Source organism: Perca fluviatilis, chromosome 10 (assembly GCF_010015445.1).
Source record: "Perca fluviatilis chromosome 10, GENO_Pfluv_1.0, whole genome shotgun sequence".
NCBI classification, from domain to species: Eukaryota; Metazoa; Chordata; class Actinopteri; order Perciformes; family Percidae; genus Perca; species Perca fluviatilis.
Genome location: NC_053121.1, coordinates 20062086 through 20085866, shown reverse-complemented (window position 1 = coordinate 20085866; position 23781 = coordinate 20062086). Strand labels below are relative to the sequence as shown.

Sequence of the window (23781 nt, the reverse complement as noted above, 5' to 3'; positions counted from 1 at the left end):
TGTATTCTTTTAGATGCCATGTACCTACCAAGAGGCTTATTGATTCACCTTAAACATAGTAATCATTGTGTTTCTTTAACATTGCATCACTGTTTGACTTGTCCATGCGTGTCAGCACCATGTACAGCAAACACAACTAGTGCACATCCTTTCCCTCTATAACAAAAGTAGTTCAGTATTAAAACAACTCCATGCATATACTTCCCAAACAACCCAACAGAAACCCTGTCACATATTCAAACCTTTCAGTCAGTTATTGGTTAGAAGTTGTAATGGTCTGCCTAACTTTCAAAACTCACTGTCGTGCAAATTCCCAAATATAGATAACAATTACAATTTTGCCTGTAACCCAGAACATGTTAATTTAAGCACCATGGACAGCGGTCACAATCAGTGGAAATACTCTCCTCTTTACAAAGAATGAACTCTTTTTTTTACGTATTTCAAATGTGTTAGTTTTCATCATGGTTATTATATGTATATCAATGAACGAGATGCACAAACATTGAGAGTAGAGAGCACAGTGGCCGTTATAGACGGAGCTATCTTGCCACATCCAACATTTTTCTTCATTGACTTGCCTTTTTACATCCCTATCTATGTCAACAAGCACTTTGTATGATAAACGAGAATAAAACATACTATTAACTTAAACAAACCTAGTATAATCTGTACAAAAAAAGCAACACACTTAAGACATTTTTGAGTTTGGTGCCAGTTATATTTCATACTTTTCTCTGTGGTAAAGGCTTGAGAGACATGATGTAAAGCAAACTTTGAGCAAAACACAGACAAAGAATTGTATGCTTGTAAAAAATATTGTATAACACTTTGTTTTCTTACCTCTCCAGATGTCCCTCTCCTGTCAGGGAGCACTAGTGTGTTTGCATGGCTGCCCGGGACTATAGTAGATCCTATACTCATTCTGGGTCCTACTAGCATGTACCGTTTGTCTCCAGATCTGTACTGGATGCTGTGACACAGTGTCCCATCATAATTAGTCTCTTGTAGATATTTAGAAGTATAGTCTGTGGTTTTGGAGCACTGCATTGCAATCAGCACGATGATACTGATGAGAAAAAGTGTTGAAACGGAGCCCAAAGTTATCATCAGGTAAAAAGTCACATTATTCTCCTCCTCATTCTTTGTTGCACTTTTAACATCAGAAGCAGCAAAAGCCTCTTTGGGCTCCACCACTTTGACAAGCACAGTAGCTGTTGCTGAGAGCGAAACGTTCCCATTGTCTTTCACCAGTATGACCAGTTTATGCTCAGCCTCGTCTGTCTCTGTGAATGAGCGAAGTGTTCTGATCTGTCCTGTATAGCGGTCCAAACCAAAGAGACTGTGGTCAGTAACGTCCTGCAGTGAAAACAGTAACCAGCCGTTATATCCTATATCAGCGTCATAGGCTCTGACTTTAGTCACCAAGTGTCCTGCGTTCACATTGCGGGGAATCTCCTCCACACCTTCAGCAGAACCGTTAGAGCTGACTGGATACAGGATGACTGGAGCGTTGTCGTTCTGATCCAGAATGAACACGTTCACTGTGACGTTGCTGCTTAGTGACGGAGTTCCAGAATCTGTGGCAACAACTTGGAACTGGAACGTTTTCAGAGTTTCAAAATCAAAACTCTTTAGTGCTGAAATGTGTCCATTATCAGAATTTACATTTAGGAAAGACATTATGTCATTTTGACTCCCTCCTCTCACTATATGGTATGAAATAGCTGCATTGTCATTCAAATCATTGTCTGTTGCGCTTACAGAAAAAATAAAATTTCCGGGAACATTATTTTCTACCAGATAAAACTGTAAGGGGGTTTGGTCGAAATGTGGACTGTTGTCATTTACGTCTGATATCTGGATGTTGAGAGTTTTAACAGTAGATAAGGGAGGTTCACCACAATCGGTGGCTTTTATTGTTATTTCATAATGTGACACCTCCTCTCGATCCAAAAATCCCTTCGTGACAACTGAGTACGTGTTCTCCTTATAGGAGGGCTTTAATTCAAAAGGCACGTCATTCGATATGTATGAAATAATTTTTCCATTGATACCGGAGTCTTTATCTGTCACACTAAGTAGTGAAATAACTGTGCCAGGTTTTGAGTCTTCAGACACTGTATTTGACAGTGATGTCACTTCTATTTCCGGTGGATTATCATTAACGTCTTTTATCTTTATAATGACTCTACACTCACCGGTCAGTGGAGGTGTTCCTTTATCGGATGCCTCAATGTCAAGTTCATATACGTCGTTTTCTTCATAGTCCACTGCTCCTTTAACTCTAATCTCTCCGGTTAATTTATCCAAATCAAAAATATCATAAACTTGACGCTTCAAGGTATTTCCGAGGCTGTACTCAACTTCTCCATTTGTGTCTTCATCGGGATCGGTTGCATTCATTTGAAATATTGAAGTGCCCACTGCAACGTTTTCTTCTATGGAAATTTGGTAAATCTCCTGACTAAATATCGGACGGTTATCATTACTGTCAAGAACAATAATGGAAACATTTAGTGTCCCTGATCTTGGAGGTTTGCCTCCATCAACTGCTGTAACCAGTAGTGTGTGTTTGTCCTTTTGTTCTCTGTCTAACGATTTCTTCAGCACTAAAAACGGTATCTTACCCGCATCGCTTTGACGGATATTTACTTCAAAATGGTCATTTGCTGTCAAAGTGTATGTACGAATAGAGTTAATTCCAGCATCGGGGTCACGAGCAGTGTGCAGTTGAAATCGCCTTCCTGGCAGTGTGTGCTCAGCTATTTCAAATCGTTGTTCTCTTTCAGGGAAACTAGGAGAGTGATCATTTACATCAATAATTTCTACAATTACGTAGTGTATTTCCAACGGGGTCTCAACAAGGATTTTAAGCTCCATTAGACACGCACCGCTGCCCTGACAGAGCTCCTCTCTGTCAATATGCTGGTGGACGTACAATGCCCCATTATTCTGGTTTACTTCAAAGATAGCGTCCTTACTTCCAGACACAACACGGAACCGTCGATCAATCAAAGAGGTGATTTCAAGGCCAAGATCCTTCGCAACATTTCCAACAACAGTTCCCTCTTGTACCTCCTCTGGAATAGAGTATCTTATCTGAGCCAAAGCCTGTTTTCCGAACAGCAGCAGTAGAGCCAAATAAAAAGCAAACCAGGAGCAGTCCTTTGTCCGAGTTTTTGTATCGGTCCCCATCGTTACCAAACAACACATATGCAGACAGGATCCGGTTACTTTGACAAACCGTTATTTATGTCCAACACGCTGAATATCGCATATTTACAAAATCCTTAGCGTGATTTAGTCGTCTGGTGTGCTTGATTCAAACACCTTACTTGCTATATTCAGCAGGAAACAAAAGCATTGAAAGGGGAGGGACAAAGTCGTCTATGGTTTCCCGATGTAATAGTGACACCCAGAGGTAATTTCTAAGAACAAACTTTACTACATATTCATACCATACAAAGTTTGAAGTGATGCATTCTTGCAGATGCAGTGTACCAATATGCTTATTTTATTATCTTAAAAATAATATTTATTGTTTTTCTTTAACATTACATTACTGTTTGACATGTCCGTGCGTTTCAGCACCATGGACAGAAAACACAAGTAGTCGCCCAACCTTTCCCTATAATATCAAAAGTGAAGTATTAACACAACTATGCCCATGCATAATGCCAGAAAAACTCAAGAGAAACACTGCAACATATTGACAAGTTTCGTTAGAAAACTCACTTCTCACATTTTCCCGAATACTGACTATATTTACTCTTTTTAGCTAGACAACGGGCACATTTGAATTTCAACACCATGGACAGCTGCCGTAATCACTGGAAATACTGTCGTCTCTACAAAGAATTAACTCTTTTATGTATTTCGAATGTTTTAATTTTCAACATGGTTATGATATGTATATATTAAGAAGATACACACCACTGAGAGTAGTAAGCACAGTGAGTGTTATAGACGGTGCTATCTTGCCACATCAAATATCTTTGCTACATTGACTTGCATTTTTACATCCCTTTCTATTTTAACACGCACTTTGTATGATACAAGAAATAAAAGATACTATTAACTTAAACAAACCTAGTAGAATCCTTTCAAAATAAGCAACACACTCAACACATAATTGAGTTTGTTGCAAGTTATATTTGGTACTTTTCTCTGTGGTAACAGCTTGAGAGACATGATGACAAGCAAACTTTGAGTAAAGCGCAGAGAAAGAATTGTATGCTTGTTTTTAAAGTCTTACCTCTCCAGATGTCCCTCTCCTGTCAGGGAGCACTAGTGTATTCGCATGGCTGCCGGGGACTATAGTAGATCCTATACTCATTCTGGGTCCTACTAGCATGTACCGTTTGTCTCCAGATCTGTACTGGATGCTGTGACACAGTGTCCCATCATAATTAGTCTCTTGTAGATATTTAGAAGTATAGTCTGTGGTTTTGGAGCACTGCATTGCAATCAGCACGATGATACTGATGAGAAAAAGTGTTGAAACTGAGCCCAAAGTTATCATCAGGTAAAAAGTCACATTATTCTCCTCCTCATCCTTTGTTGCACTTTTAACATCAGAAGCAGCGCACAAAGCCTCTTTGGGCTCCACAACTTTGACAAGCACAGTAGCTGTTGCTGAGAGTGAAACGTTCCCATTGTCTTTCACCAGTATGACCAGTTTATGCTCCGCCTCGTCTGTCTCTGTGAATGAGCGAAGTGTTCTGATCTGTCCTGTATAGCGGTCCAAACCAAAGAGACTGTGGTCAGTAACGTCCTGCAGTGAAAACAGTAACCAGCCGTTATATCCTATATCAGCGTCATAGGCTCTGACTTTAGTCACCAAGTGTCCTGCGTTCACATTGCGGGGAATCTCCTCCACACCTTCAGCAGAACCGTTAGAGCTGACTGGATACAGGATGACTGGAGCGTTGTCGTTCTGATCCAGAATGAACACGTTCACTGTGACGTTGCTGCTTAGTGACGGAGTTCCAGAATCTGTGGCAACAACTTGGAACTGGAATGTTTTCAGTGTTTCAAAATCAAAACTTTTTAGCGCGGAAATGTGACCGTTATCTGAATTAATATTTAGGACAGACTTTATCTCATTCTGACTCCCTTCTCTCGCTATATGATATGAAATAGCTGCATTGTCATTCAAATCATTGTCTGTTGCGCTTACAGAGAATATTGAATTTCCAGCAACGTTATTTTCTACCAGATAAAACTGTATTGGATTTTGGTCGAAATGTGGACTGTTGTCATTTACATCTGATATCTGAATGTTGAGAGTTTTAACAGTAGATAAGGGAGGTTCACCACAATCGGTGGCTTTTATTGTTATTTCATAATGTGACACCTCCTCTCGATCCAAAAATCCCTTCGTGACAACTGAATAAATGTTCTCCTTATAGGAGGGCTTTAATTCAAAAGGCACGTCTGACGTTATGCTCGATATTATTTTTCCATTGACACCAGAATCTTTATCCGTCACACTAAGTAGTGAAATAACTGTGCCAGGTTTTGAGTCTTCAGACACTGTATTTGACAGTGATGTCACTTCTATTTCCGGTGGATTATCATTAACGTCTTTTATCTTTATAATTACTCTACACTCACCTGTCAGTGGAGGTGTTCCTTTATCGGATGCCTCAACATCCAGTTTATAAACGTCGTTTTCTTCATAGTCCACTGCTCCTTTAACTCTAATCTCTCCGGTTAATTTGTCCAATTCAAAAATGTCATAGACTTTTTTCTTCAGAGTTTTTCCGAGGCTGTATTCAATTTCGCTATTGGTGCCTTCATCGGGATCTGTCGCATTAATTTTCATTTAGTGTCCCTGATCTTGGAGGTTTGCCTCCATCAACTGCTGTAACCAGTAGTGTGTGTTTGTCCTTTTGTTCTCTGTCTAACGATTTCTTCAGCACTAAAAACGGTATTTTATCCTCGTCGCTTTGACGGATATCTACTTCAAAATGTTCATTAGACGTCAAAGTGTACGTACGAATAGAGTTAATTCCAGCATCGGGGTCACGAGCAGTGTGCAGTTGAAATCGCCTTCCTGGTATTGTTTGTTCACCTATTTCAAATATTTGTTCTCTTTCAGGGAAACTAGGAGAGTGATCATTTACATCAGTGATTTCTACAATTACGTAGTGTATTTCCAACGGGTTTTCAACAAGGATTTTAAGCTCCATTACGCAGGCACCGCTGCCCTGACAGAGCTCCTCTCTGTCGATTTTCTTATGGACGTACAGAGCCCCATTGTCCGGGTTTACCTCAAAAAATGTCTCTTTTGATCCAGACACAACACGGAACCGTCGGTCACTTAACGAGGTGATTTCGAGGCCAAGATCCTTCGCAACATTTCCAACAGCAGATCCTACTTTCACCTCCTCTGGAATAGAGTACCTTATTTGAGCAAAAGCCTGTTTTCCGAAAAAAAGCAGTAGCCCTATATGAAAGATAAACAAACACTTCTCCCTCGTTCGACTTTGTTTGTCTCCCCCCATCGTTACTCCAACTTAGTGTAAAATAATGAAAGGAATTACTGCGTCAAAAAATCTTTATATCCAACTCGTTGTATATCGCATGATTACAAATTGTACAACCTGAATCCAGCGTCTGGCGTGCTTGATTCAAATGCCTGCCCGTCACTAGATGGCAAACAAAAGCTTTTTGAGGGGACGGACAAAGTCTTCTATCGTTTCCCAATGTAACAGTGACACCCGAAGGTCATTAAATGAACGTAAAATACTCCACATTCAAGGAGATACTGTATATATTTTGTCCAAATATTCTTGTGATGAAATGAGTGTATCTTCCTTAACAGTACTGTATTTTATACACCCCCCCCCCCCTCTCTCTCTCTAGTGTATTTGCATATGTAGCATAGTATTTAAACAATATAGCCCATAACTGCTCGCACAACTCAACAGAAACATCACCAACTTCCAGTAGTGGCAGAAGTATTCAGATGCTTTGCTTAAGAACTAATACCACACTGTAAAATACTCGCAATGAAAATATTACTTAAGTAAAAGTATGTAAGTATCATCAGGAAAATGTACTTAAAGTATTACAAGTGAAAGTACTCAATGCAGAAAAATCCTCATATTTAGAAACTGGAAACAATCAAAACTGTTCTGTGTTTAATCGTCTAATCATTTCAGCTGGACTTAGGTCTTTATATTGTTGGGTAGTTGAATATATAATAAAACATCGTATTTTATAAACGACATGTGTTTTGTGTGCAAAAAGCTTATTTTTTAAAGTAACTAGTAACTAAAGCTGTCAGATTAATGTACTGGAGTTAAAAGTACAAATACCTTAAATGTGTACTTGATTACAGTAGGCTACTTGAGTTTATGGACTTTACGTACCACCTCTGCTAACTTCATACCTCCCAATACATTATTCGTTAGAATTTAGAGACACGACTGTCAAACACAAGCTGACAAAGTATTCTTAAACAGAGCAAGGATTCCTCAAAGTCTCTTAACAGAAACAGAAAAGCCAAAGCGTTTCAGCACCACGCACAGCAATCACAACCAAGCAAAGAGCTGCATTTGTTGGCGTTTGCTTTAAAAGTCTTACCTCTCCAGATGTCCCTCTCCTGTCAGGCAGCACTAGTGTATTCGCATGGCTGCCCGGGACTATAGTAGATCCTATACTCATTCTGGGTCCTACTAGCATGTACCGTTTGTCTCCAGATCTGTACTGGATGCTGTGACACAGTGTCCCATCATAATTAGTCTCTTGTAGATATTTAGAAGTATAGTCTGTGGTTTTGGAGCACTGCATTGCAATCAGCACGATGATACTGATGAGAAAAAGTGTTGAAACGGAGCCCAAAGTTATCATCAGGTAAAAAGTCACATTATTCTCCTCCTCATCCTTTGTTGCACTTTTAACATCAGAAGCAGCAAAAGCCTCTTTGGGCTCCACAACTTTGACAAGCACAGTAGCTGTTGCTGAGAGTGAAACGTTCCCATTGTCTTTCACCAGTATGACCAGTTTATGCTCAGCCTCGTCTGTCTCTGTGAATGAGCGAAGTGTTCTGATCTGTCCTGTATAGCGGTCCAAACCAAAGAGACTGTGGTCAGTAACGTCCTGCAGTGAAAACAGTAACCAGCCGTTATATCCTATATCAGCGTCATAGGCTCTGACTTTAGTCACCAAGTGTCCTGCGTTCACATTGCGGGGAATCTCCTCCACACCTTCAGCAGAACCGTTAGAGCTGACTGGATACAGGATGACTGGAGCGTTGTCGTTCTGATCCAGAATGAACACGTTCACTGTGACGTTGCTGCTTAGTGACGGAGTTCCAGAATCTGTGGCAACAACTTGGAACTGGAACGTTTTCAGTGTTTCAAAGTCAAAACTTTTTAGCGCGGAAATCTGTCCATTGTCTGAATTTATATTTAGGAAAGATGTTATATCACGATGCAGCCCATTACCTCTCACAATGTGGTATGCTATTGCTGCATTTTCATTGAGATCATTATCAGCAGCACTTACAGAAAATATTGATGCGCCCGGGGCATTGTTTTCTACCAAATAAAGTTCAAATGGATTCTGACTGAAAAGTGGTCTGTTGTCATTTACATCTGACACCTGAACACTCAAGGTTTTAACAGCGGAAAGTGGAGGTTCACCACAGTCAGTAGCTGTTATTGTGATGTCATAATGGGACACAATTTCTCTGTCTAAACGCCCCTTTGTGACAAGAGAGTACATGTTTTCTTCAATGGATGGCGTCAAATCAAACGGAACATTGTCCAAAATTTTGCAAATAACTTTTCCATTAACCCCAGAATCTCTGTCCGTAACACTGATGAGGGAGATAACAGTGCCAGGCTTTGTATCTTCCGGGACTACATTGGACAATGATGTTACTTCAATGTCTGGCTGATTATCGTTCACATCTTTTATGTTTATCACAACTCTACTTTCGGCCGTCCAAGGAAGCTGGCCTTTATCTGAAGCCTGCAGATCTAGTCTGTAAATTTCTGTGTCCTCAAAGTCCACTATTCCTTTCACTCGAATCTCACCAGTGACGCTATCTAATTCAAATGTGTCATGCACTTTTTTCTTTTGTGTTTTTTCAAACGTGTATTCAATTTCGCTGTTTAAACCATCATCTAAATCTGTAGCGTTTAATTGTATAACAAGAGTTCCTATCGGGGCATTTTCATTTAATAAAACAGTATATATATCTTTGCTGAACACAGGGCGGTTATCATTTGCATCTAGCACGGTAATAATTAAATTAAGGCTCCCAGATTTCGACGGACTGCCTCCATCAAGAGCCGTTAACACTAAACGGTGTTCTGCTTTTTGCTCCCTATCTAAAGGCTTTTTAAGCACTAAAAACGGTATCTTGTCCTCTTCGCTGTCTCTGATTTCAGTATCAAAAAATTCATTTGAGCTCAACTTATATAACCGGACTGACTGTGTACCGACATCAGGGTCTCTAGCTGCATGAATTTGGAAACGAGTACCTGGAGGAGTATGCTCTGCTATTTCCAGTCGTTGTTCGCTTTCTGGAAAAGTCGGTGAATGGTCATTAACATCTGTTATTTCAACGCCAACGTAATGTATTTCCAGTGGGCTTTCTACAACAATTTTCAGGTTTATCAAACAAATCTTGATTCCATCGCATAGCTCTTCGCGGTCCGTAATTTTTCCAATATACAACACTCCAGTGTTTTGATTTAACTGAAACAGAGCATGGTTGGGTCCCGAAACAATACGAAACCGCCTGTCTGTCAAAGTGCTAAGGTCAAGCCCTAAATCCTTGGCAATATTTCCAACAGGGTATCCCACTTGTACTTCTTCTGGAACAGAGTATCTAAGCTGAGCCCAGATTCGTTTCCCAAAGCACAGCAATAAAATCCCGGCAACCCACCAGCAGTTCACTCGGCGCCTTTGTCCTCGTTCTCCCATTTTGAAGCAAAAAATAAAGGCTTTCTTTTAGGCAAATACAGTGATTCAGTTCCTCATCGACCAAGTATGATTAGATCCATTTCACGAGTCTCAAACATAAGCTTTTACTTATAAATATGAACTACTATTTATATTGCTATAGCCTACAGTGTGTACTCCGTCAGCATACCATCTCCATAAGACATGATCCAGAGATGGGCAGGGCCTGTGCTGAATGAGCAACACAACCATTATCTATGCCACACTGACACCATGTGACCAGTGGCCTACAATACGACATCATCCTAAGTGTTTTACTTCACTACCTTCTTCTCTAATACAATCGACGTCTATATGCCTTCATGATGCCCATAATCCAGTGCTAAAGGACATACAATAAGTTGATTAAAACGTCACCCGTGGTCTCCCTCTGTGGAGCATGCTTAAATCTGCCTCCTCCAGAAAGTCTAACAAAATGTATATGTTTCGAAAAAACGCCAAATAAGCGTGCAACTCAGGTATGCGGTTATTGGACAATTGATGAAGACAAACAATAACACCTGCATTTGCATGCATTGTTAAACGACATGTGACCTCGTCGACTTCAAATGATGTCGGAAGTAAAGTAATTGAGGCATGATAGAACAGGAGGCACACATTGTAAATCTGCTCCACAGCACTATTTTGTAAACACTATTGAGTCACTTAGATTAAAACAAAACGTGGGACTGGACATAAGGACACTTAACTAATACAAACTTTATTCAGATCACCGGTGATCGAACAGGGGTAATTCACATAGGTGTACCTGCCATTAATTGTAATGCCAAACAAATGTACACAAAAAACTGAATTTCAGCACCATGGGCAGCACAGTTCCACACCAGCAGTATCAAAAAACAAGTAATGACAGTATGTATCTTCTTCTGTAACGTATTGACTGCAATTTAATAGTGTGAATAATTTAAAAAATATTTACCTCTCCAGATGTCCCTCTCCTGTCAGGGAGCACTAGTGTGTTTGCATGGCTGCCCGGGACTATAGTAGATCCTATACTCATTCTGGGTCCTACTAGCATGTACCGTTTGTCTCCAGATCTGTACTGGATGCTGTGACACAGTGTCCCATCATAATTAGTCTCTTGTAGATATTTAGAAGTATAGTCTGTGGTTTTGGAGCACTGCATTGCAATCAGCACGATGATACTGATGAGAAAAAGTGTTGAAACTGAGCCCAAAGTTATCATCAGGTAAAAAGTCACATTATTCTCCTCCTCATCCTTTGTTGCACTTTTAACATCAGAAGCAGCAAAAGCCTCTTTGGGCTCCACAACTTTGACAAGTACAGTAGCTGTTGCTGAGAGTGAAACGTTCCCATTGTCTTTCACCAGTATGACCAGTTTATGCTCCGCCTCGTCTGTCTCTGTGAATGAGCGAAGTGTTCTGATCTGTCCTGTATAGCGGTCCAAACCAAAGAGACTGTGGTCAGTAACGTCCTGCAGTGAAAACAGTAACCAGCCGTTATATCCTATATCAGCGTCATAGGCTCTGACTTTAGTCACCAAGTGTCCTGCGTTCACATTGCGGGGAATCTCCTCCACACCTTCAGCAGAACCGTTAGAGCTGACTGGATACAGGATGACTGGAGCGTTGTCGTTCTGATCCAGAATGAACACGTTCACTGTGACGTTGCTGCTTAGTGACGGAGTTCCAGAATCTGTGGCAACAACTTGGAACTGGAACGTTTTCAGAGTTTCAAAGTCAAAACTCTTTAGTGCTGAAATGTGTCCATTATCAGAATTTACATTTAGGAAAGACATTATGTCATTTTGACTCCCTCCTCTCACTATATGGTATGAAATAGCTGCATTGTCATTCAAATCATTGTCTGTTGCGCTTACAGAAAATATTGAATTTCCGGGAACATTATTTTCTACCAGATAAAACTGTATTGGATTTTGGTCGAAATGTGGACTGTTGTCATTTACATCTGATATCTGGATGTTGAGAGTTTTAACAGTAGATAAGGGAGGTTCACCACAATCGGTGGCTTTTATTGTTATTTTATAATGTGACACCTCCTCTCGATCCAAAAATCCCTTCGTGACAACTGAGTACGTGTTCTCCTTATAGGAGGGCTTTAATTCAAAAGGCACGTCTGAGGTTATGCTTGATATTATTTTTCCATTGATACCGGAGTCTTTATCCGTCACACTAAGTAGTGAAATAACTGTGCCAGGTTTTGAGTCTTCAGACACTGTATTTGACAGTGATGTCACTTCTATTTCCGGTGGATTATCATTAACGTCTTTTATCTTTATAATGACTCTACACTCACCGGTCAGTGGAGGTGTTCCTTTATCGGATGCTTCAATGTTAAGTTCATATACGTCGTTTTCTTCATAGTCCACTGCTCCTTTAACTCTAATTTCTCCAGTTAATTTATCCAAATCAAAAGTATCATAAACTTTTCGCATCAATGTTTTTCCGAGGCTGTACTCAATTTCCCCATAAGTGTCTTCATCGAGATCCGTTGCATTCATTTGAAATATTGAAGTGCCTATTGAAACGTTTTCCTGTATTTCAATTTGATAAATCTCCTGACTAAATATCGGACGGTTATCATTACTGTCAAGAACAATAATGGAAACATTTAGTGTCCCTGATCTTGGAGGTTTGCCTCCATCAACTGCTGTAACCAGTAGTGTGTGTTTGTCCTTTTGTTCTCTGTCTAACGATTTCTTCAGCACTAAAAACGGTATCTTACCCGCATCGCTTTGACGGATATCTACTTCAAAATGGTCATTTGCTGTCAAAGTGTATGTACGAATAGAGTTAATTCCAGCATCGGGGTCACGAGCCGTGTGCAGTTGAAATCGCCTTCCTGGCAGTGTGTGCTCAGCTATTTCAAATTGTTGTTCTCTTTCAGGGAAACTAGGAGAGTGATCATTTACATCAGTAATTTCTACAATTACGTAGTGTATTTCCAACGGGGTCTCAACAAGGATTTTAAGCTCCATTAGACACGCACCGCTGCCCTGACAGAGCTCCTCTCTGTCAATATGCTGGTGGACGTACAATGCCCCATTATTCTGGTTTACTTCAAAGATAGCGTCCTTACTTCCAGACACAACACGGAACCGTCGATCAATCAAAGAGGTGATTTCAAGGCCAAGATCCTTCGCAACATTTCCAACAACAGTTCCCTCTTGTACCTCCTCTGGAATAGAGTATCTTATCTGAGCCAAAGCCTGTTTTCCGAACAGCAGCAGTAGAGCCAAATAAAAAGCAAACCAGGAGCAGTCCTTTGTCCGAGTTTTTGTATCGGTCCCCATCGTTATCCAACAACACATATGCAGACAGGATCCGGTTACTTAGACAAACCGTTATTTATGTCCAACACGCTGAATATCGCATATTTACAAAATCCTTAGCGTGATTTAGTCGGCTGGTGTGCTTGATTCAAACACCTTACTTGCTATATTCAGCAGGAAACAAAAGCATTGAAAGGGGAGGGACAAAGTCGTCTATGGTTTCCCGATGTAATAGTGACACCCAGAGGTAATTTCTAAGAACAATTTTTACTACATATTACATACCACATATGCAAAGTTTGAAGTGATGCATTCTTTTAGATGACATGCACATACTAGGAGGCGTATTCATTCACATTAAAACATAATATTTATTGTTTTTCTTTAACATTACAATAACGTTTGACATGTCCTTACTTTTCAGTACCATGGACAGCAAACACAAGTAGTCGCCCAGCCTTTCCCTCTAATATCAAAATCCATGCATACTGCCAAAGAACTCAACAGAAACAATGCAACATATTGAAACGCTTCGTTAGAAAACTCACGTCTCACATATTCCCAAATACAAACTACTCTTTTTGGATAGAAAACAGGAACATGCCAATGTCAACACCATGGGCAGCTGCCATAATCATGGGAAAGACTTTCCTCTTTACAAATAATTAGATATTTTATGTATTTCGCATTGATTAGTATCCATCATGGTTTTGAGTGCGTATGTGCCTGAACAAAAGGCACAAACACTGAGAGCAGAGATCACAGAGTGGCTGTTATGGACGGTGCTATCTTGCCACATCAAATATTTGGCTACATTGACTTGCAGTTTTACATTAATTTCTATGTTAACAAGCACTTTCTATGATGAACAATGAAGTAAAGATAATATTAACTCAAACAAACCTATTAGAAACCTTACAAAAAAGCAACACACACGTGTTCACACTTGGCGTCTTTGTTTAAGCTGCTACATTATTATCATATGGAGTAAACCATGTTTTCAAGAAAGTCGTTAGCGCTTTTTGAAACGCCATCGCCGACTTTTTTTTCTGCAGCTCAGGGCGTCTTTATGATGTTGAAAAAAGTTCAACTTTTCCAAAAAAAAAAAAAACGCCTTACGTCAAGCGCGTTTTGACAGCCGACCGATGACAAGCGCAGCAGCCAGACCTGTCGTTTCCATAACAACAAGGAAAAATGGAGTCGGAGCACAGCGAGTTATATGATATGACCGGGTGCTCCCTGTACAGGGAACTCGCTTTCTTCTATGTACCGGTACCGCTCTCTCTCTCTCTCTCTCTCTCTCTCTCTCTCTCTCTCTCTCTCTCTCTTCTTTCTCTAGCTCACTCCACCGCTTTTTTTTAATCTAACTTTAGCACATGGCGCTCTAGGATACTGTAGCAGTAGCTGTTCTTATAGCAACAAAAAACTCTCTCGGGTGCTTATTGGAACCAAAACGCTGCCAGCTTTTTTTTTTTTTACTACAAAAGCTCCCTGGTCAACTTTTTCTTGTCAAAAAAGACACCAAGTGTGAACATAGCCTTAAGACATTTTTGGGTTTGTTGCGAGTTATGTTTTGTACTTTTCTCTGTGGCAAAGGCTTTAGAGGCACGATAAGAAGCAAACTTTGAGTAAAGCACAAACTAATAGTCGTATGCTTTAAAACATTGTATAAAACTTTGTTTTTAAAGTCTTACCTCTCCAGATGTCCCTCTCCTGTCAGGGAGCACTAGTGTATTCGCATGGCTGCCCGGGACTATAGTAGATCCTATACTCATTCTGGGTCCTACTAGCATGTACCGTTTGTCTCCAGATCTGTACTGGATGCTGTGACACAGTGTCCCATCATAATTAGTCTCTTGTAGATATTTAGAAGTATAGTCTGTGGTTTTGGAGCACTGCATTGCAATCAGCACGATGATACTGATTAGAAAAAGTGTTGAAACTGAACCCAAAGTTATCATCAGGTAAAAAGTCACATTATTCTCCTCCTCATCCTTTGTTGCACTTTTAACATCAGAAGCAGCAAAAGCCTCTTTGGGCTCCACAACTTTGACAAGCACAGTAGCTGTTGCTGAGAGCGAAACGTTCCCATTGTCTTTCACCAGTATGACCAGTTTATGCTCCGCCTCGTCTGTCTCTGTGAATGAGCGAAGTGTTCTGATCTGTCCTGTATAGCGGTCCAAACCAAAGAGACTGTGGTCAGTAACGTCCTGCAGTGAAAACAGTAACCAGCCGTTATATCCTATATCAGCGTCATAGGCTCTGACTTTAGTCACCAAGTGTCCTGCGTTCACATTGCGGGGAATCTCCTCCACACCTTCAGCAGAACCGTTAGAGCTGACTGGATACAGGATGACTGGAGCGTTGTCGTTCTGATCCAGAATGAACACGTTCACTGTGACGTTGCTGCTTAGTGACGGAGTTCCAGAATCTGTGGCAACAACTTGGAACTGGAATGTTTTCAGTGTTTCAAAGTCAAAACTCTTTAGTGCTGAAATGTGTCCATTATCAGAATTTACATTTAGGAAAGACATTATGTCATTTTGACTCCCTCCTCTCACTATATGGTATGAAATAGCTGCATTGTCGTTCACGTCTTTGTCCGTTGCGCTTACAGAGAATATCGACCTTCCAGCAACGTTATTTTCTACCAGATAAAACTGTATTGGATTTTGGTCGAAATGTGGACTGTTGTCATTTACATCTGATATCTGAATGTTGAGAGTTTTAACAGTAGATAAGGGAGGTTCACCACAATCGGTGGCTTTTATTGTTATTTCATAATGTGACACCTCCTCTCGATCCAAAAATCCCTTCGTGACAACTGAATAAATGTTCTCCTTATAGGAGGGCTTTAATTCAAATGGCACGTCTGACGTTATGCTCGATATTATTTTTCCATTGACACCAGAGTCTTTATCCTTGAAACTGATAAGAGAAATAACTGTGCCAGGTTTTGAGTCTTCAGACACTGTATTTGACAGTGATGTCACTTCTATTTCCGGTGGATTGTCATTAACGTCTTTTATCTTTATAATTACTCTACACTCACCTGTCAGTGGAGGTGTTCCTTTATCGGATGTCTCAACATCCAGTTTATAAACGTCGTTTTCTTCATAGTCCACTGCTCCTTTAACTCTAATCTCTCCGGTTAATTTGTCCAATTCAAAAATGTCATAGACTTTTTTCTTCAGAGTTTTTCCGAGGCTGTATTCAATTTCGCTATTGGTGCCTTCATCGGGATCTGTCGCATTAATTTGAAATATTGACGTACCGACTGGAACATTTTCTTTTATTGCAATTTGGTAAATCTCCTGACTAAATATCGGACGGTTATCATTACTGTCAAGAACAATAATGGAAACATTTAGTGTCCCTGATCTTGGAGGTTTGCCTCCATCAACTGCTGTAACCAGTAGTGTGTGTTTGTCCTTTTGTTCTCTGTCTAACGATTTCTTCAGCACTAAAAACGGTATTTTATCCTCATCGCTTTGACGGATATCTACTTCAAAATGTTCATTAGACGTCAAAGTGTACGTACGAATAGAGTTAATTCCAGCATCGGGGTCACGAGCCGTGTGCAGTTGAAATCGCCTTCCTGGTAGTGTGTGCTCAGCTATTTCAAATCTTTGTTCTTTCTCTGGAAAACTAGGAGAGTGATCATTTACATCAGTAATTTCTACAATTACATAGTGTATTTCCAACGGGTTTTCGACTATCACTTTTAGCTCCATTACGCAGGCACCGCTGCCCTGACAGAGCTCCTCTCTGTCGATTTTCTTATGGACATACAGAGCCCCATTGTTCTGGTTTACCTCAAAAAATGCATCCTTAGATTCAGAAACAACGCGGAATCGTCGGTCAATCAAAGAGGTGATATCAAGGCCAAGATCCTTCGCAACATTTCCAACAGCAGTTCCATCTTTTACTTCCTCTGGAATAGAGTATCTTATTTCTGCCAAAGCCCGTATTCCGACGAACAACAGTAGAGCCAAATGAAAAGCAAACCATGAGCAGACCCTTCTTCTAGGTTGTCTTTCGATCGCCATTGTTTTCCAACAACACATTAATACACAAAAATCCGTATCTGCAATAAAAGTCTATATCAAACCCACTGCGTGCATATTTACATAATAGCACAGTACAATTCGGTCGAGTGGGGAGCTCTATTCAAATCTTTTTTTCTGCTTTTTCTCAGGGGCAAACGAAAGCTTTATGAGGGGAGGGACGAGATTTCCTTTGGTTTACCAATGTAATACTGACATCTAGAGGTCATTGAGAAAGTAGGACTAAGACTGTTATCCTCTAATTTAAAAATGCATCTACCTAATTTAAAGCATGTAAACACATGATCAAGTTGTTCACTTTATGTGGCAAACAAAATGTACATAGAATTACTCTTGATATGTTGAAAAAAACGCAAAATACTACAGTTAACAGTTTTCTAAAAAGAAAATGAATGAAAAGAATGCTTATTACGTCAATTTAATTTAATTCAACTTGGTTGTGCACTATGTTCTGTATGAACAACAATGTTAGTTTTTACAAGATAAAACTCTGAAGGGGTTTGGTCGAAATGTGGACTGTTGCCGTTTACATCTGATATCTGAATGCTGACAGTTTTTAATGTTCTGCAACCTAACATTCAAAAGCTCACCACCCACAAATCCCCAAATGCAGTCTAGAATTGCTCTGGTTAGCTGGAAAACGGTACCAGTTTCATTTCAGCACCATGGATAGCGGTCATAATTAGGGACAACGAATGAGCTCGTATGTATGTCAAATTGATTAGTATTCATCATGGTTATAAGCTTATATGTTTATGAAGAGAGACTGGCTGTTAGTTGCTGTTACAGACGGAGCTATCTTGCCACATTCAAAAGTTTGCAATAACTTGCATTTTTACATCCCTATGTAAAGGAACACTTCCTATGATTAACGAGACAAAAATACAATAGAATGTCAAACAAACTCGTGCAAGAAATATGTGAGTGTATTGCAACTTATATTTAGTACTTTTCTCTGTGCAAAATGCTTTGAAGACACAATGAGAAGCAAACTTTAAGCAAAGCAAAAACACAGAATTATATGCTTGTAAACATACTGTGTAAAACGTTTTTCATGTCTTACCTCTCCAGATGCCCCTCTCCTGTCAGGCAGCACTAGTGTATTCGCATGGCTGCCCGGGACTATAGTAGATCCTATACTCATTCTGGGTCCTACTAGCATGTACCGTTTGTCTCCAGATCTGTACTGGATGCTGTGACACAGTGTCCCATCATAATTAGTCTCTTGTAGATATTTAGAAGTATAGTCTGTGGTTTTGGAGCACTGCATTGCAATCAGCACGATGATACTGATGAGAAAAAGTGTTGAAACTGAGCCCAAAGTTATCATCAGGTAAAAAGTCACATTATTCTCCTCCTCATCCTTTGTTGCACTTTTAACATCAGAAGCAGCAAAAGCCTCTTTGGGCTCCACAACTTTGACAAGCACAGTAGCTGTTGCTGAGAGTGAAACGTTCCCATTGTCTTTCACCAGTATGACCAGTTTATGCTCCGCCTCGTCTGTCTCTGTGAATGAGCGAAGTGTTCTGATCTGTCCTGTATAGCGGTCCAAACCAAAGAGACTGTGGTCAGTAACGTCCTGCAGTGAAAACAGTAACCAGCCGTTATATCCTATATCAGCGTCATAGGCTCTGACTTTAGTCACCAAGTGTCCTGCGTTCACATTGCGGGGAATCTCCTCCACACCTTCAGCAGAACCGTTAGAGCTGACTGGATACAGGATGACTGGAGCGTTGTCGTTCTGATCCAGAATGAACACGTTCACTGTGACGTTGCTGCTTAGTGACGGAGTTCCAGAATCTGTGGCAACAACTTGGAACTGGAAAGTTTTCAGTGTTTCAAAGTCAAAACCTTTTAGTGCGGAAATGGTGCCATCGGCTTCATTTATATTCAAAAAAGAAGTTACAGTGGGCCCTGGAATCTTCCGGTTGAGTGAATATGTGACTGCCGCATTTTCGCCTTCATCAGCATCTCCCGCGCTCACTGAAAAAATTGAAATTCCAGCCTTGTTGTTTTCAGGCACATAAAAAGTATATGGGCTTTCAGTGAACAAAGGACGATTGTCATTAACATCTAGCACATCTACCTGTATTACCTTCGTAGATGACATAGCGGGGCTCCCTAAATCCTTAGCCATTATTGTAATATTATATATATGCATGGTTTCCTTATCTAGGTAGTCCTTCGTGACCAAAGAGTATGACTGTCCGTCCGGGGATGGATTTAAGTCAAAAGGTAAATGGCCGGGCACACTGCAGACCACCTGTCCGTTCACACCTGAGTCAAGGTCCGTCACATCCATCAACGCCACCACCGTGCCAGGAGGTGCATCCTCTGAAATGCGACTTGAAAGGGATGTGATGTCTATTTCGGGTTTATTATCGTTCACGTCTTCCACTCTAACAACCACGTTGCAGTGTGTGGAGAGAGACACAGCACCTTTGTCCGCAGCCAGTACCTTAATTTCATAGACTTGCTTTTCCTCGTAATCAAGGCCCTCTTTCAATGTAAGTGTACCAGTGCTGCTATTTAAATCAAACGGTTCAGATGAGAGTTTTCTAAGTTTACTCCGTAAAGAATATTCAATCAAACTGTTCATTCCCTCATCTGAGTCAGATGCATTTACTGTCAGCAGAAATGTCCCTGCAGGTGCGTTTTCCTTTATTGTTATGGTGTATTTCTGTTTATCACACTTAGGCGAGTTATCATTTATATCAGACACAATGACAGTGATATTAATAGTACCAGATTTTGAAGGTTTACCTCCATCATTAGCTGTTAAGAGTAACCAGTGTTGATCGACGTGTTCTCTATCCAAAGGTCGCTGTAAAATGAGAAATGGAACCTTTCCATCCTCCCCAAATTCTTCGGTTTCCAGGCGAAAATACTGGTTATGGTTGAGCTTATATGATTGTAAGGAATTCAAACCAGCATCCAAGTCGTGTGCTCCTTCCATTTGAAATCGAGAACCAACTATGGCGGACTCTAGCACCTCTAATGTGTAATTTTCTTCTGGGAATCTCGGAGAATTGTCGTTTATATCGAGTATTTCAACTATTATTTGGTGCATCTCGAGAGGATTTTCTACAACTGCTTTCAGATTTGTGATGCATGGAGCCGTTTTTACACACAGCTCCTCCCTGTCTATTCTCTCGCTGACTAACAAAACTCCATCTCTCGGATTTACCTTAAACAAATCCTGCTTTGTTCCTGCAATGACACGAAGATTCCTATCCGTCAGTCGTCCCACATCTAATCCAAGGTCTTTGGCCACATTTCCAACTGCCGTTCCTAATTTGACTTCTTCCTGAATTGAATATCGTATCTGTGCAGAGATTCCTTTCAAATTAGTCACAATCAGCAGGGACAGACAGAAATAAATCCACACACCCAGCCATTCTCCTTTGATGTCCGTTATCGCCATTTCTGGAGAAAAAAATAGTCTTAAATCTGTCAACAAAATTGTTTTTTTTTTTAGTATTCTCTCACGGATAATAAACAGTAATGGTCTGCGGGAACCACCATTCTGAATGAAGGCTGTTTAGTTCGGTCTTTCAACCCGTCTCTTTGGGTCGTTACTGAATGCACATGTAAAAAAGATCCCCCCTCACACACAGACACTGTGGTGATATATAGTGTAACAGCACCACCCATTGTCACTTTCACTCTGGTGCGTTGACGATAAGGTTTCTTCTAGTTTAGCCTACAGTGCGTGTGTGGCTTTGCTGAATTTCTTCCCCACATCTGCATTTAGACAGCATGCAAGTAGGAGTTGAAGTTGTGAAAAAGGTCATTTAAAAAAAAACTGCGTTAAAGGCTGCCTTGGTTCCGAAATGTCTCAAATATCATATTTCAAAAATGTTTTCAAAATTTTTTTGTTTTGTTTTCGTTACCCGTTGTAGTGCAATGTCCGTTTCCCACAATTAGCCAGCCAATATGTAATGTTGCCACATTGGATACGCAACCTCCCATTATTTTTTAAGAAAGTAAATACTAATTTAAATTTTTCTACACATATTTCAATGACTAAAAGTCCAATCTGCTATTTGCGAGAATGACTACTGGCAACTAATTGTGTCGAAATGAACGTGAACAATTAGAAAATGAATGCACGGCAGCAATTTTATTGTTAAGATATTTTTTCTCCTTAAAAAGGTATTACTAAAATGTTTAAAAAAGAACGTTATTTAATTCTCTATCGTATTGGTTCTAATGTAGGAAGCTGTCACATTCTCCTCTGTGTGGTCTACTCAGCACACTCCCACAATCTTTCTCCTGTTGAAGAGGTGAGCAGTGACATCTCATGGATTAAACCTGCAAATGCAGCTATGATGAACCTATTCGTATGTCTGCTGTACATTGTGGTTCATATGCAGTTGTACCGTGTGCTCCATGCTGCTGCAGTGCAGGGTAATATCCAGAATAAATCATGATATGAAATAACAATCACACTACCAGCAGCTAGGAAACAAGGTGACCTACACAGTAAAATCCGAATCTCCGCACCCCTCCCACATACTACAGCTACGTATTGCTTCTGGAATTAGGCCAAACGTACACGTGCGCGTGCACGAGCGCTGCAGCATTGTGCAACACCTACTCCCATTTCTGCCTCCATCGTTTGCCCTCATGCTGCATCAATGCTACCAGACTGTTCCAGAGCATCTAATTTCCTATTATTATCAGCCTTGGTAGGCAGAGGTAGCGATAATATTTGACAGAGGATGCTCAGATAATGTCTGCATGCTGCGGATGAAGTGGAGGGGGTGCATGTCAGAATATTAAATTACAGGCAGCTTCAGAGCTCACCGCGACCTCCAGCTAACAGACAGCACGTTACCATGGCAACGCAGATCCACTGTCCATGGTGCTGAAAGCAAGCAGTGCGCAGGAAGGAAGGAAGCAGAGGGGGAGGGATGCAGGAGCTGTGAATGCTGCAGACAAAGAAAGTGAGCTGTATCCACTGATACCCTTGTAATGAAGGTATCAGTGGAAAAACACATAATATATCACTCTTAAAATCCCATTGTCCCCTTCAGTGTAACTAAAATTATGCATAGCAAATGAGACCCCAGATAAGAATACATGTGGTGTGACGTATGATGCACATGTGATAGCCTACTAGTGCCAGCTGGTGGTTGTTCTAGTGCTTTGTTCCGCATTGGTGCGTTGTTTTGTATCATTGTGCTAGTCTGCCAGTGGACCAAGCAGCAGACAACAGACAGTGTGGCAGTCTCCTCTCAGTGTCAATGTTTCTGATCTCAAGCTTTTTCTTATTTCACTTTGCTCCAAACAAACACAGTTGTATCACAACAATCCTATATAAAATCTTTATTTTTGTTATTACAAAGACACACACACACACACACACATCTGAAATGCTAAAATGTGCTACTGAAATGTTAGGGTGAGGGATATTAAATCAAAATAGCTCATCCTTTGGGCCTGAATTTCAAGCTCTCCTGCTCACACATGATATCATCTCTCTGGGGAGATGAGGTCATGTGTGCAGACAGACACAGAGACAGACACTTTCATTCCATACAAAAATCCTGCTAACATTCATTGTCTGCCATCGTACATTCGAGAGGTATTGTCATATACGTCCTCAATTGCCTGGCCCCTCATGTTTTGACACACACATATTGTGCACTTGAATTACTTGAAATGTTTTAGAAAATCATTCACTCAATTAAAGAATTATGCTAGTATTAGAAAAAAAAAAGCCTGGACTAGAACCCTTGACCTTTTACATAGTGATCTGCAAGCCTTATTGATCCTCAATCGGTTGAGAAATGGATATTGATAGATATAAAATAAGAATACGTAATGACTCAAATGCCTTTTACCGAAAGTAGAGTAGAGAGAGTAGAGAGTATTGCCTCCTGGATTAGTATTACCGAAAAACTGGACTTTTTATAGGATAAAAACAGTCCTTAAAATGTTCAAATGATGTGTTCTTGCTGCACATAAACAAGGACACACAGACAAAACATGTTTTGCTGAAGACAGTGACATGATCTCTTTTTAATAGTTTAAAGCTTTTGAGGAGACAGTCTTCTAATCAACACTGCCTTACATGCCTGCAAGTGAATTAGAGAAATTAAAATATGTTAGAATTTGTAAAATATTATCGTGTATCAGGTAACTTGTTCTTAGAAAAGTGCAAGGGTTCGTTTGATGTTAAACAACATGCATACAAAGCATGATATTTATGTGATGTAGTGGTCATTTATTTTTGGGGGGAAGAGTGTTCTCCTTCAACCGAAGCACAAACAGAATTTTCAGCCTGTGTGGATTGTTACTCTTTATTTTTTTCAGATAAAAAGAGACCTTTTTAACTAAAGCCAATTGATTATTTTACTAAAATAGTAATAGAAGGTGAAGATAATAACAGTCTATGCCGAATTTGAAATTATTGAAGTTGCCTTGCAGATGTTTTGTCATTATCATACTGCACTTTGAATCCAACTT

At 40.2% G+C, this 23781-nt stretch overlaps 5 protein-coding genes and 1 pseudogene across 5 annotated transcripts; all 6 read right to left on the bottom strand.

Annotated features, from left to right (window-relative positions):
* Positions 1 to 659: 659 nt before the first annotated feature.
* On the bottom strand, positions 660 to 3494 carry LOC120566533 (protocadherin alpha-8-like). The gene is made up of 2 exons (XM_039813058.1): positions 776 to 3494; positions 660 to 669 (listed from the first exon to the last, which is right to left on the bottom strand). Exons 1-2 carry the CDS (start codon positions 3214 to 3216, stop codon positions 660 to 662), a joined length of 2451 nt encoding a protein of 816 aa, XP_039668992.1. The 5' UTR covers positions 3217 to 3494.
* Positions 3495 to 4146: 652 nt separating this feature from the next.
* On the bottom strand, positions 4147 to 6673 carry LOC120567245 (annotated as a pseudogene).
* An 824-nt stretch (positions 6674 to 7497) lies between these two features.
* Positions 7498 to 10114, bottom strand: LOC120566532 (protocadherin beta-15-like). The gene has a single exon (XM_039813057.1). It carries the CDS (start codon positions 9946 to 9948, stop codon positions 7498 to 7500), a length of 2451 nt encoding a protein of 816 aa, XP_039668991.1. The 5' UTR covers positions 9949 to 10114.
* A 777-nt stretch (positions 10115 to 10891) lies between these two features.
* Positions 10892 to 13512, bottom strand: LOC120566530 (protocadherin alpha-8-like). Its single transcript, XM_039813056.1, has one exon. It carries the CDS (start codon positions 13277 to 13279, stop codon positions 10892 to 10894), a length of 2388 nt encoding a protein of 795 aa, XP_039668990.1. The 5' UTR covers positions 13280 to 13512.
* A 1297-nt stretch (positions 13513 to 14809) lies between these two features.
* Positions 14810 to 17404, bottom strand: LOC120567232 (protocadherin alpha-3-like). Its single transcript, XM_039814144.1, has one exon. It carries the CDS (start codon positions 17305 to 17307, stop codon positions 14923 to 14925), a length of 2385 nt encoding a protein of 794 aa, XP_039670078.1. The 5' UTR covers positions 17308 to 17404; the 3' UTR covers positions 14810 to 14922.
* Positions 17405 to 18301: 897 nt separating this feature from the next.
* LOC120566529 (protocadherin alpha-8-like) lies at positions 18302 to 20881 on the bottom strand. The gene has a single exon (XM_039813055.1). The coding sequence runs from the start codon at positions 20729 to 20731 to the stop codon at positions 18302 to 18304; it is 2430 nt and encodes an 809-aa protein (XP_039668989.1). The 5' UTR covers positions 20732 to 20881.
* Positions 20882 to 23781: the final 2900 nt, after the last annotated feature.

Coding starts and splice junctions, on each gene's coding strand:
- LOC120566533 (XM_039813058.1), bottom strand. CDS start 3,216: ATGTGTTGTTTGGTAACGATGGGGACCGATACAAAAACTCGGACAAAG.
- LOC120566532 (XM_039813057.1), bottom strand. CDS start 9,948: ATGGGAGAACGAGGACAAAGGCGCCGAGTGAACTGCTGGTGGGTTGCC.
- LOC120566530 (XM_039813056.1), bottom strand. CDS start 13,279: ATGTGTTGTTGGATAACGATGGGGACCGATACAAAAACTCGGACAAAG.
- LOC120567232 (XM_039814144.1), bottom strand. CDS start 17,307: ATGTGTTGTTGGAAAACAATGGCGATCGAAAGACAACCTAGAAGAAGG.
- LOC120566529 (XM_039813055.1), bottom strand. CDS start 20,731: ATGGCGATAACGGACATCAAAGGAGAATGGCTGGGTGTGTGGATTTAT.